The sequence below is a fragment of the Heloderma suspectum genome, chromosome 4 (genome assembly GCF_057233095.1).
Source record: "Heloderma suspectum isolate Gila_16-S chromosome 4, 16-S_ref, whole genome shotgun sequence".
NCBI classification, from domain to species: Eukaryota; Metazoa; Chordata; class Lepidosauria; order Squamata; family Helodermatidae; genus Heloderma; species Heloderma suspectum.
This window is the reverse complement of record NC_139461.1, coordinates 41621557-41635097: the sequence shown is the minus strand read 5'-3', so window position 1 is coordinate 41635097 and position 13541 is coordinate 41621557. Positions and strand designations below refer to the sequence as shown.

The window sequence follows — 13541 nt, the reverse complement described above, 5'->3', positions numbered from 1 at the left end:
CAAACAAATGAAGAGTACCAGTTCTCTCCCAACTAAGGAAGTCTTCTCTTCCTGACTGCTTGCAAGGAATTCTTGCGTGCCACATGCTGCTAGATTTTAAGGTTTCACCATGCTCTTCATTGTTTTTGCTCCTACAGACTAATGTTATTCTTTTCACAGACAGGCAGTGGTGAAGTGGTAAATTTTGAAGAGCAGGCACTCATCGTGACAGTCCCCGTAGCCACCCAGGGAGAGTCCAAAATTGCAGGCAGCTCTGTTGAGCCATATCAACAAGCCAGTTCTAGGATTTTTCATCTGCTGGGAGCAGGTCTTTTGCAAAGCTAAAGGGTCAATTGCCCATTTCAGACCAAGCTGCTCCAAAATGGTTTACATTACAAGGAGCAATATATTGTTGCTGGGAAAATTCATTTCCCCCCCAGCTATTGTGAGGATTGCTGCTAAGCTCAGAGGGAACAGGGAATTCTGATGTGGGGAGAGGGTGACGCATGACGCCAGCGTCCCCGCTTAATAACGATGTGCTGGTGCTGCGTCCCTGCGAACCCCGGCCACTCTACACCACTGCAGATGGGATAGAAAAAAAGGATTTCTTAAGCATCAGATAACACTCCATGGTAAGAAACATGTGGTAAAGAAACTCTATTACAAACTCCACCCATGTCTTCTCTCTCTTCTCCCTGCCCCCAGGCTTACCTGATCAGCTGCGTATGGAACTGTTACCGGTACATTAATAACAGAAACAACTCTGATGTCCTGGTCTATATTACTACTAATGACACGGCGGTAAGGGTGTTGAAACTGATTGGGGCTCTGATGGTTTCTAGGTCTGGATAGTATGACCTGCATGGCTGTGGCTCAGTGGTAGAGCACCTGCTTTACATCCAGAAGGTCCGAGGTTCAATCCCCCAGCATCTCCAGGTAGGGATAGAAAAATTCCTGCCTGACACCCTGGAGAGCTGTTGCCAGTCAGTGTCAACAATACTGGGCTAGATGGACCAGTGGGCTGGCTCAGTACAAGCCAGCTTCCTATGTTCCTAAAATCCTCTGCAGCAAGTGTCCCCATTGATGCACTGGTGTGGAGGAAGCAACACCAGTTGCCCTGGCACAGCTGCTGCTTCCTAGATGTGGTTCATGTTAGCATGGGGGCAAAGACTGGTCTTAGCAAATTACTGCTAAGAAGTAAGGGCTGTTAGCCAGATCAGAAGTACTTCCTCCACACTAGTATATACCCCTTTTAAAAGGGATTCAATAAATTCATCAAGGTTAGGTACAGCATGGACTATTAGCCATTGCAGCTAAAAGGACTGGCTATGTTCAGAGGCTGTATGCATGCTTCTGAATACCACTTCCGGCAGGGTGGGGAGCTATTTCCTTCATACTCTGCTTCTTGGATTCCTGGTAGCATCTGGTTGACCACTGCTGGAAACAGGATGCTGGTCCAAATGGAGCTTTGGTCAGATCCAGCAGGGCTCTTGCGATGATGTTATATTCACAGTGGTGGAGTTCCGATGTACATATCTCCACTACCTGAGACATGCGTGAGCCTTGGGTAGTATCCAGTGTTAGTCCTATGTGGAGTAGACCCATTGAAATGAATGAGTCTTAAGTTAGTCATGACTAACATAAGTCTCATTCATTTCAATGGGTCTACTGTAAATAGGACTAACATTGGATACCATCCCTCTTGCCCACACACTGCATCATTGCGCCAGCCCCTTCCTTCCCCACTTCTCAGCATACTTCTCTTCAACACTTCCTGGGTTAATTAACTGTAATCTTCCATTGTGTCTGAAGCTCAAAAAGATGGTTACCAGGATTGGAACAAGCCGGAATCTTATGCCAACTTCAAACCAAGGTTTCAAATCCTGAGCTGTTCTGATCCTGGTAAACAGTTTCCAGATTCGATGCAACAGGAAATTATTATTAATTTAACACAACGGCCAGCACAAGGATAAAGCATGCAGACATTTGTGCATAAATTGGCTAAATAAGCCATGATATGTATATCCAAACCATAGTGTAGCCACAGGGATGTTCCATTTGTACATTTTTATAATACCTGAACTGAGCTTCTTGTGTAAAATGAGAACCAACAACCCATTTTTGACCCTCCCTTTTTCCTGCTTCCTCCAAGTCCCTTTCCTCCCTCAAAACCTCCATCTGTTGTCTCTGGAGCCTTGGAAGCCCTAGACAAAAGAATGTGACACAATGGTGACCCCCTGTCCAAATATTTGAATGTTGTGGCGTATGATGCAGCAATGTCATTGAATCAAAGTAATTTGCAATTTCCAGAACCTATGACTGTCCACACCCCAACGTACTGGAAGACTGCAATACTGTGGACTTTCCCCCACAAACTCTGCTCTGCATGAGGCCCTGCAGGCCAGTTTCTTGGAGATACCCATCTGGGAATGAGTCCCAGATGCTCTTGCTACAGCACAGTATATATTTTATGTAACTTCATCATTTGCTAAATGTATGCTATCTGCCTAAAGAGAGCTCTTTTATTTTCCTAAAAATAAATAGATATTCTATGCCTGGGCTACCACACACACATACACACACGTGCATGTAGCAAATGTACAAATGTGTTCCTAGGAAAACGTTTGGCAGCACTGAGAATCAAGGTTATAAATTATCTCAGAGCGGTCTGGCTTCCATCTGTAATTACTCCGGGATGGTTTCTAATGGAAATGCTCAAAGATAAACATTTAGGTTGCTTCCTGCTCAGAGGAAGTGGGAGTTACCCTGGAATATACTTCTTGACAAATGACAATACATTAAGAAACACTTAAACTGTCCATAGCCAGCGTGTTTCAGACAGAATCTCCGAACCATGTTCTGGTTTGTATGAAGCACACACTAACGTTTTCCTTGTAACAAAAGGAAAAAGTTGGCTGAGGGCACAGTCCTCTGCACAGCAATAGCATGCAGAATGCAAAGTATAGAGGCCCTGTATGTCCATAGGTACACTATGCAGGTTAGTGCATGCTGCTGCCAGTGATCACAAGCAGTTTCCAGGGGCACCCCATGATGGAGCACTCCCCCCACCCCCGTTGTTCCAAGCCACACATAGTGCGTAGATCATGGGTGAACAGCCTTTTGGACCTGAGGGCCACATTGGGCGGCACCAGGGGGCTGTACATATGCATGTTCGCACGAACACACACACCTGGGTTTCCCTGGGGTTTCCCTTGTTAGCATGGGGAACCCCAGGCAGTGCCACCATGAAGGTAGATGCAGGGGGTGGGGTCTTGCGGGCTGCCAGAAATGACTTGGCAGGCCACATGCGGCCCACGAACTTCACCTTTTGCAACCCTAGTGTAGATGTTCTGTAGACTAGCTGTACAAAATAGAGGGCCAGTTCCAGCACAGCCAGAGGAGCTGCCTTTTTACTGAGCCATTGGTATGTCCAACCTTGTCCAACAACTGGCAGTTTTAACTGGCAGTGGCTCTCCAGGGTCTGTGGCAGAGGCCTTTCCCAGCCCTACTCTTGGACCATAGCTCTCCGGGTCGAGTACATGCTTTGCATGCAGAAGGACATCTTGGGGATCTTTCTGGATTGAAAGGCAGGATAGAAGTCAAAGAAATAACATCATGCCAACAGAGTGTGTTCACATTGTTGTTGTTGTTCAGACATTCAGTCGTGTCCGACTCTTCGTGACCCCATGGACCATAGCACGGCAGGCCTTCCTGTCCTGCGCTCTCTCCCGGAGTGTGCTCAAGTCCATATTCATTGCATCGGTGATGCTATCTAGCCATCTCATCCTCTGCCGTCCCCTTCTCCTTTTGCCTTCAATCTTTCCCAGCATAGGAAGCATCAAAGGAAGCATGCTGTGGATCCCAACTCCTGCATTGGATCTTATCCTGGCTATATGCTTTAGGATATGTGCAAGGTTAATGATTTAGCAAACTCTGAAATTACTTGGTATCCTTGGTAATTTCTTGGTAATAATTACATTATTAGTGTAATTCTAAATAGACAAATGGAAGGTCTATGTAGACCGTTTCCATGTTCATTCATTTCCCATTCCATCCACTCTTGCTCTAATTAATTGACTGGACAGGCTGTAGGAGTAAATGCATTGCTAAATTTTGCCTGGCAACAGGGGAGAGAAAACAATACCTCTACCATCCTTCTCTGTGCCTCATTGTTCCTTCTGCATGATGCAGCAGTTCCATAACTGTGCATGGCTCTGGGTGGTCTTCAATTTGTGCATATGTAGATACAAATACATCATGACAGAGCTTTTGGGAAAAAGCTTAAGCAGGTGGCCAGTTCAATGACCTGGCCTCTCATGTTTCCCCTAAACTGGTTGTTTGCTTTATTACAATTATTGGCTGGATGAAATGTAGGTTTGCTGCTGCTCCTAACAGCTCTTCACAGCTGGGCTAGTGTGGATGGAATGTCTCCAAAGACAAAACAATAAGAGGCCCAAGAAAGCAAATGTCCAATCAATAAAAACCAATGTGCAGTATTGTTTGAACCAAATCTGTCAGAACATACGTGCAGCACTGTTGCATTCAAGACTGAAGTAGCTAATATTTGAAGATAGGGAGCACAAGTCTATGCTCCACTTCAATTCTGGAATCCCCCAAGGAGCTACCTTGAATGAAGGTGTGTGGAAGTGCGGGGGGACACAGTTTGAACATTCCCCAGTGTAACTTAACAGCCTGATGCTATAGTCTGTTAGGGCACAATCCTATGCATGTTTAGACAGAGAAAAGGCCTACAACTCCCAGCCTTTTGTAGGCCTTTTCTCTGTCTAAACATGCATAGCATTGCACCCTTAGTACATCAACTTAAGGTTCCATGGCACAAAGGTTTACTGTGCAGCAGCTAAATCCAAAACTGCTGCTGTTAGCAGGAGCAGAAGCAGTGCTCCTGTGACTTCTACTGAGTCACTGCTTTGGGGTTGCTAAAGGAGGGGGAGGCTAAAGCCTGTCCCCTCCCCCCTGCACACAGCGACCCCAGTTTGGATTGTTGCTTCCCTGCCTCTATTAGCAACGCAGAAGCAATGATCCCAGCTCTTTTGGGCTGCACCCCAACTGGGATGGTTGTCCCAGCACAGTTAATAGCGCCGTTAACAGCGGTCTTTTCCCTGCGGCCCATCAGCTTGGTGGGCTTCCCCAGATTCTCCTAGGCCACTCAAAGAGCACTGCATGCGGGCTGCGTGTTGCCCACTCCTGGTCTAGTCTACCTCACAGAGTTTTATGAAGGTAAAACAGGGACAGCACACTTCCTTCAGCTCCTTGAAGGAGAAAATGTGGGATACACATGTAGTAAATGCAGTCAGCTGGATATATCATGGTAAGGCTTGAATAATAAAATAGTAGGGTTGGAAGGGGCCTACAAGACCATCAAATCCAACCCCCCTTGAGATGAATTGCTATAAGTCTTTGTAAATTTCAGCCTTAACATTTTCAAAATCAAGATTTCTTTTTGCTCCTCTTCAGGTGCTGTTGCCACCGTATGATGATCCTGCAAATGGCACTGCCAAAGATCCACCACCCCCCTATGTGTCTGCATAAGCAGCATGTGTGAAATGTACCTAAAGAACAAATAGCTTTACTTTTCACAACACCTGAGCAATAGATCCTTTCATTTTCAAGACGGGATGTATAATCTCCCAGATTTATGTATTCCTATTTTGCTGTAGACCGATTATTTTTTAAAATGATGTTTGCCTAAAGCAGCATTGAACTGGCTTGAGAACCATCTTGATTTAGCTAAGGTTGCAGTTGTTTATTTTCTTGATTTAGCTAAGGTTGCAGTTGTTTATTTTCTCATGTCTTATCCTGCAAATCTAGGAAATTTGTACTTTACACCCCCAGAAACTGTAGAGTGTGGAATTTTGTGCGGTTGTTATCTTCAGAGTTTTCAGATCAATTAGAGCAGGTTTCTGAAATTTCCTTCATGCTTCAAGTTGTAGCATTGTATTGGATCAAGACTTGCCTATCCATGAATGGAAGGGGGCTTTTCATGCGTGGAAAGGACAAACTGAAATCCAGCAGGGAATGGCTTTCTTCCAGCAGGAAGAAAGAGGCAATTTTTGCCAGTTCCCCCTTTTCCCTGCAGTCCTCAATGCCGCCTCCCATACTCTTCCAGAGAGTTCCCCAATCCTCTGGAGCATATTTTCAGCGGGCTGCTGGGCAAAGGTGGAATTGATGAAAACCATTTCCCCCCGTTACTGTAGCAGGAGTGTCTATGGCAAGTCTGGATCCAATCCACAGTCAGTTTTTTTAAAAGAAGATAAGCCTATATTCATGTTATCAAGGACAATAACTATCCATTTTCTTTTTAAAAACATAATAAAAAGTAGCATTTTAAGCTAAGATAATCTTATTGGGAAATATTAAGAACAATTTTCAACACAGTTCTCAGGTGCCGTAAGGAAAGCTGGTGTCTTCAAAAATCATCCTTCACAAGAGTGGATGGCTACCCTGAGGTCTGAAGAAACAAATGCTCAGCACTCTATGATAGAACTGTGTTTAGAAACATAAATTTATTTCATTTATAAAGTTCAGGATCAGCTGTAAAAAGAAAAAAAAGACAAATACACTCTGTTGTTGTTCAGTCGTTCAGTCGTGTCCGACTCTTCGTGACCCCATGGACCATAGCACGCCAGGCCTTCCTGTCCTGCGCTCTCTCCCGGAGCGTGCTCAAGTTCATGCTCATTGCATCGGTGATGCTATCTAGCCATCTCATCCTCTGCCGTCCCCTTTTGCCTTCAGTCTTTCCCAGCATCAGGGCCTTTTCCAGGGAGTTTTCTCTTCGCATTAGGTGGCCAAAATATTTGAGCTTCAGCTTCAGTATCTGTCCTTCCAAAGAGCAGTCAGGGTTGATTTCCTTTAGGATGGACTGATTTGACCTCCTTGCAGTCCAGGGGACTCGTAAGAGTCTTCTCCAGCACCACAGTTCAAAAGCATCAATTCTTCGGCGCTCAGCCTTCCATATAGTCGAGCTCTCACAGCCATACGTTACTACTGGAAAAACCATAGCTTTGATTATATGAACCTTTGTCAGCAGGTGATGTCTCTGCTTCTTACTATGCTGTCTAGGTTTGCCATAGCTTTCCTCCCAAGGAGCAAACGTCTTTTAATTTCATGGCTACAGTCACCGTCTGTGGTGATCTCGGAGCCCAAGGAAATAAAATCTGTCACCTCTTCCATTTCTTCCCCTTCTATATGCAGGAAGTGATGGGGCCAGATGCCATGATCTTAGTTGTTTTAATGTTGAGTTTCAAACCAGCTTTTGCACTCTCCACTTTCACCCTCAACAAGAGGCTCTCTAGATCCTCTTCGCTTCCTGCCATTAGGGTGGTATCGTCTGCGTATCTGAGGTTGTTGATAATTCTCCCGGCAATCTTAATTCTGACCTGTGATTCATCCAACCCGGCATTTCTCATGATGTACTCTGCATATAAGTTAAATAAGCAGGGTGACAATATACAGCCTTGTCGTACTCCTTTCCCGATTTTGAACCAATCGGTTGTTCCATGTCCGGTTCTTACTGTTGCTTCTTGATCCTCGTACAGGTTTCTCAGGAGACAGGTAAGGTGGTCTGGTACCCCCATCTCTTTCAGAATTTGCCACAGTTTGTTGTGATCCACACAATCAAAGGCTTTAGCATAGTCAATGAAGCAGAAATAGACGTTTTTCTGGAATTCTCTTGCTTTCTCCATGATCCAGCGAATGTTGGCGATTTGATCTCTAGTTCCTCTGCCTCTTCGAAACCCAGCTTGTACTTCCGGTAGTTCTCAGTTCACATACTGCTGAAGCTTGTAGGATTTTGAGCATAACCTTGCTGGCATGTGAAATGAGCGCAATTGTAGTTTGAACACGGAGATGACAGTATTCCAGCTGAGCTATTTAAAATCCTAAAAGATGATGCTGTTAAAGTGCTGCACTCAATATGCCAACAAATTTGGAACACTCAACAGTGGCCACAAGACTGGAAAAGGTCAGTTTACATTCCATTTCCAAAATACACTCTGTACTGTGCTCTAAACACAAAAATGCATTCTGTCTGTGGCTGGTAACATCACTTAGTTCCTTAGAGCTGGCCATTGTGGAGCACGATCATGGGCCCAGAGAGCCTGTAGGGGCAGCTGTGAAGGTGGAAGGACCAGGGGCAAGTTGGCACACCATCCATGGTGGGGTGGGGAAGAAAAGGAGATGGAGTTGACAATGGCAAGTGGCACTTTCTGGCCTGCCTTGGGCAGCAGGAGGTCTTGGGCCAGCATCCCTACTGATACATCAACTCTTCTCTAGAGTTGGGGGTCTAATGTTAGCCTCCATGCCCCACCCACTCTAGGTTGTTTCACTAAGGATATTTTTAAGGAGCATCCATAAAACATTGTACATTTACACTTTGAAATGTGAGCATACATGTGTGAAAAAGAGATACAAGTGCATATTTTCAACTACGTGTGTATCCCAGGGACGAGCGCCAAGAAATTTGCTTCACAGTGGAAAACCTGTTTGCTGCTGCTTAATGTAGAATGCGGCCCTTAGATATATCATAGGAAGCTGAGTGGGAAACATAACCCTGTCCTATTCAGGACACTGTATACTTCAAATTCCCGCCTGAAACCCTAGAGAACCACTGCCAGTCAGTGTCGACAGTACTGAGCTTGATGGACCAAGGGACTGACTCGGTATAAGGCAGCTTCCTATGTTCCTATAACAAATTGATTGGCAAGCAGTAAATTATCACAGTCCCTCAGATTAGGTTTTATAAGTTCTCTGTTTTCAGCCTGTGGCCAAGTTATTTATTTTACAGCTGCCACAGTTCTTTGATATCCTTTGCCGGCTTGTATAATCCCATCCAGCAGTTACAGACAATGGGAACAAGCCCCTTTTAAAATCCCATTGATTGCAGTGGAAGCTAAACAAGGTCTTTAATCTCCCCCCTTGAAATGGATGGTAATTTTTAAATGCTGAATTTTGTATGGCTTGTTGTGCCCCGTGTGATTTAGAATCATGCCATCCATTCTTTTGAGTCATTTCGTGTGGTAAATAAATACCTCTTAAATATCCAAAATGTGAACATTTTTACATGGGAGCTTGCTTGCAAATATAGCTGTCGGGGGACCCTACGCTAGCTAAGGTATAAAAAGGTAAAGGTGTCCCCAACCAGTCATGTCTGACTCTAGGGTGCGGTGCTCATCCCCGTTTCTAAGCCGAAGAGCCAGCGCTGTCCGAAGACGCTTCCGTGGTCATGTGGCCGGCACGACTGAACACCGAGGTGCACAGAATGCGGTTACCTTTCCCGCCGAGGCGGTACCTATTTATCTACTTGCAATTTCTTGCTTTCAAAGTGCTAGGTTGGCAGAAGCTGGGACTGAAGACGGGAGCTCACTCCGTCACGCAGCACTCGGGTCTTGAACTGCTGTCCTGCCGACCTTCCAGTCTGCAGTTCAGCGTCTTAACCACTAAGCCACCGTGGCCCCAGCTAAGGTATACAAGTGCTGATATAAATTCTTCCAGTTGGAGCCTTCAGCCCATAATTCTCTGTTCATGACTGACAGACGTGTATATCTTGCTATCTGCTTTGGTGTAAAAACCGTCTTGTTTGCATTTGAAATAATTCCAGTTAGGTTTAATTATTAGTGCCTGGCCCTGTTGGTAATAATTAATAATGCTAATACTTAACATTATCTGGCGCTGTCCAAACACTTCACATCCATTATCATGTCACTTTACAGCAACTCTGTAAGGTAGGTCAGTATTATATCCATGTTGTAGTTGCTGCTATGTAGCTGAGGTAGAGAGAGGCTTGCCCAATGGCTACCTGGCGAGTTCATGGCAGAAACAAACTCCAAGCCAGGCACCTCCTGATCTGTAGCTTGGTCTCTTACAACCAAACTGCATGTGACCTACAAACGTGCTTAGCCAGGCCACTTTTTTTTGGGAGAAAAAGCAGGCACAAGGCCCCAATCTGGACTGGGGAGGACACACCAGTTTTCTACCGAAAATCTCCTTTCCTGGCTGCTTTTTTATCCCCCAAAGCAACAGCACCTTCAGGGGGAGAAAGCTGGGTCATGGATGATTATCAGCAAAACAAAAACCAAGCATACGCCCTTAATCCAGATTGGGAGCACATTCCAGATTGGGGGCCCATAGCTCCTTTTTCTCCAAAATAAAACCAGCTGAGGTAAGCACACTTGTTTGAGCTAATGACTAATGTCATGTGTAGTTTGGCCCTTAGCCTCTACATGACACCAGCCCTCCTGTTTTTTTTTATAAATATGTGAAGTACAGAGAACATAGTGGGTTGCATCGAGATTTAGTCATGCCTAGAGTAGACCCATTGAAGTCAGTGGGAAATATTTGGCATGACTAACGTAAGTCCCATTATTTTTAATATCTCTATAGATGTTTAAATCAGGATCCAGTTCTGTGTCTCTTGCACATATAGGCGTGTGCCTGATTTTTTGTTATTGTCTGAAGTTCTGATTTTGTTTAAAATGTATAATGTGAAAATATGGGTTTCTACCTCTTGTTCTTTAAAACCCCATTCCCTCTTGCACTTTTTGGATGATGGAGGACTTGGGGACTATTATTTTTTGCTATTTACCAGCTGGAGACATTTTGACACCAAATGTGAAGAACGCCGAATTATACCCTGACCACTGCTTTGGGATGGAAAGGGTTGTTTTTTATGATATAAAAAGGAGAAGGACAAGAAAATCACACACACACACACACACACACACACACCCCTTTTGATCTGCAACTTGAGGTAAATTTCATATTGCTTCACCTTCACATCATCTTCCATTTGATTTTCTTTTGACGGTTGCAGAGGTTCTTCAAAAGGGTGGTATTCTGGGAATTGGCAAAATGGTCAAGTGGAGAATGAAGTGAAGACACTGGAAGCAAAGTAATTTCTCTCTTCCTGCTTGGGTGACTGAAGGGAGATGTTGTACAGGCAGGGCACAGCTGTGGATGCCCATACATCCAGTGCAGGCAGATCATGACTTCATGCTCACTTGCCAACTAGGCAATAATGTGGCCAAGATTAGTTGCTAAAGTCAGTGCATAACTTTCTCACTCATTACATAGGTTGGTTGGTTTTTCTTCATTTGTTTTGCAGGGTAACATGTATTCTGGAGTAGGCTTTGTAGCTGTGTTAAATTCTAGAATTTTCTTTAGCTTTGGTTTGCCTGGACAGGATATTATACTACGCACTTGTTTTGTTTAATGATTTGATTTTGTGGGATTCTTAAACATCTGTATGAAAGTAAACGCTTGTACATATTTCTCATTCAGATCTTCTGTGTAAACAAAACTATATCTAATAAAAGGGATATTTCCTCATGCCTGTGTAACATTCATTCTTTGTACATCATTCACTTACGAGACTTTTTAATACATACATTCTGATGTGAATCTACTATTTCTGTATATTTCTGATTTGCATGCAAATCTTATCAAACTCCTCACTGCTGTTTCAAACTCTGAACTTTTCCTTATCTTCTGCAAAAGTGAAGAAGAAAAACCAACTACAGTCACACTTCACCAGGGAAATTTGGCATATTACAGTCAACAGAAGGCCATTTCACAGACTTCCCTAAACTGGTGTCCTCCAGGAATTCTGGAGTTGTAGTCCAAAACATCTGGATCACCCCAGGTTGGGGAAGGCTGGTGTATTAGCACAACTGTATTCAGCTGCATAAGGGATATCGGCAATGAATGAATGATTAACAGAGCAATCCTAATGGATGGTGGCAATCCTAATGGCACAATTCATGGGTATCAATGTTCACTATGCTCTGGAATTTAGTGTTCCAGTTCAACATGTGAAGAGACATCGCCCATCTGCTTTCTCATGACCCTTGATTCTTCTATTATTAGATGACTTGCACTGGTCTTAACACTCTTACTTTTTCCCCTTCTATTACACAAGTTCACAGTTCTTACTTCACTGCAGGTTGTTCTTGGCACTGCTTTTTTCCGAACATCTCATTTCAACTTAGAATACATTGCTTCACTTGGGTGTGTAGGTGTTTTTCCCTGGGATATTATCAACAGTTGTGTAGCTCTTACACTCTGAATTCTGTATCTCAACTGTGTGACCCCAACCCTTCCTCTGAGAAACTGAGGGTGGTATCTGTAGAGTCATTGTATTTTATCCATTATAGATGTGAAGCATATCAGACAGAGAGGATGAAAGGTCATAGCTGACAGATGCAGAGTGGAGGTGGTACCAGGGTGGGGGGGGGTCCCTCACAGCAGGAGTAATAATAACATCTGCTGGAGTGCCAGGGTAACTGAAGAATTCTGTTTACTCTGGCAAGTGAGTGAGGTGATAATGAGGCTTTCTTTTACTATTGTTTGTGACAGATTACCATAGAGCAAGGGATTCCCACCCTGCAAAGGATCCAGCTGTTGTAAAGACTCTGAGCTGTGCATTTTGCAGGCGGGAGACCTGTTTACTTGAGAGTAGCCATGCAGAAGTTTGGTATAAGGCATAGCAAGGGTAGGCAAGCTTTTTGGGCCATGGACAGATCTGGCAATTTGAGAAACTGTCCTGGACAGCACCACAAATGGCTGCCATGGGAGGTGTGGTAAAGGACAAGAAACCTGCCCTAAATACCGAGCACAAGACAGTGGTAGGCCTGAGCCCCAACACACTAAACAACTTATTTGAACCCACAGTTTTCAGCACCAACAGAAACCTATTTCACAGCAGTCCCAGCTGCGGGTAAAGAAAAATGTTATTTAAAGAAGGGGGGGGGGAGAGAGGTTGGGCACCTTGTTGCCTACCCCTGGTATAAAGGATGCTATTTGAAAGTGCTGCTGAGTGATTCAGTCCTTCTTGCATCTCAATAGACGCGCAGAAGCCTTGTCCTGCTTACTTCTGAGTAGGCTTAAAACTGTAATACTCACATTTGAACCTGTCCTCTTTGCCTTTGGCCCCACTGATAGATGGAATGTTGTAGTCCGTCCCCCCCCCTTTGCCATTTTGCAGTTTCACCCTCAGGCTGAAAAGGGTTCCCTACCCCTGGCATAGGGGAATTTAGAGAATGAGGGAAATGCCTTTGGTGGTGGGGGGGGGGTGAGGTTCCTCCTTTGTGCCAGCAGTTTAAATAGCAGCACTTCTTTGCAAGATTGTTTGCATTTTTAATTAAGAGCTAAAACTTGCATTTCAGCTGGCTGAAGATCTTCTGTTAAAGCTTAATGTGTTTTACTAGCTGAAGTTATGCAGTCAGAAGTAATCAGCACTGAGTTCCATGGAATTTGCTCTGTTAATGCATACAATTGCAGTCACACCCTGTGAACTTAACTGTGAGACAAAAATCCCTGCACTTATTCATTTGAAACTCGGCAGGCCTGAGCCACTCAGAAGGTACAACTATCCCTGAAAATGTCATTCAGTTCTTTTAGGAAATAAAATTATTAGCAGTTTAAAAATCAAAATATAAGGCATGTAACACACACACACACACACAAACCCTGGACCTATTTCTCTGAAATTTGGCAGGCATAATCTCTTCCTCCTATATCTGCAAATTTCTTCCACTTCTGATAATCAG

At 44.3% G+C, this 13541-nt stretch overlaps 1 protein-coding gene across 1 annotated transcript in view; it reads left to right on the top strand.

The window, feature by feature from the left end:
• LAPTM4B (lysosomal protein transmembrane 4 beta) overlaps positions 1-11321 on the top strand; it is a 62089-nt gene extending 50768 nt beyond the window's left edge. The window contains exons 6-7 of the mRNA XM_084849063.1: positions 685-780; positions 5455-11321. Of these exons, the coding sequence (XP_084705189.1) occupies positions 685-780; positions 5455-5529 (171 nt within the window). The 3' untranslated portion in view covers positions 5530-11321. The remainder of the gene's footprint in view (positions 1-684; positions 781-5454) is intronic.
• Positions 11322-13541: the final 2220 nt, after the last annotated feature.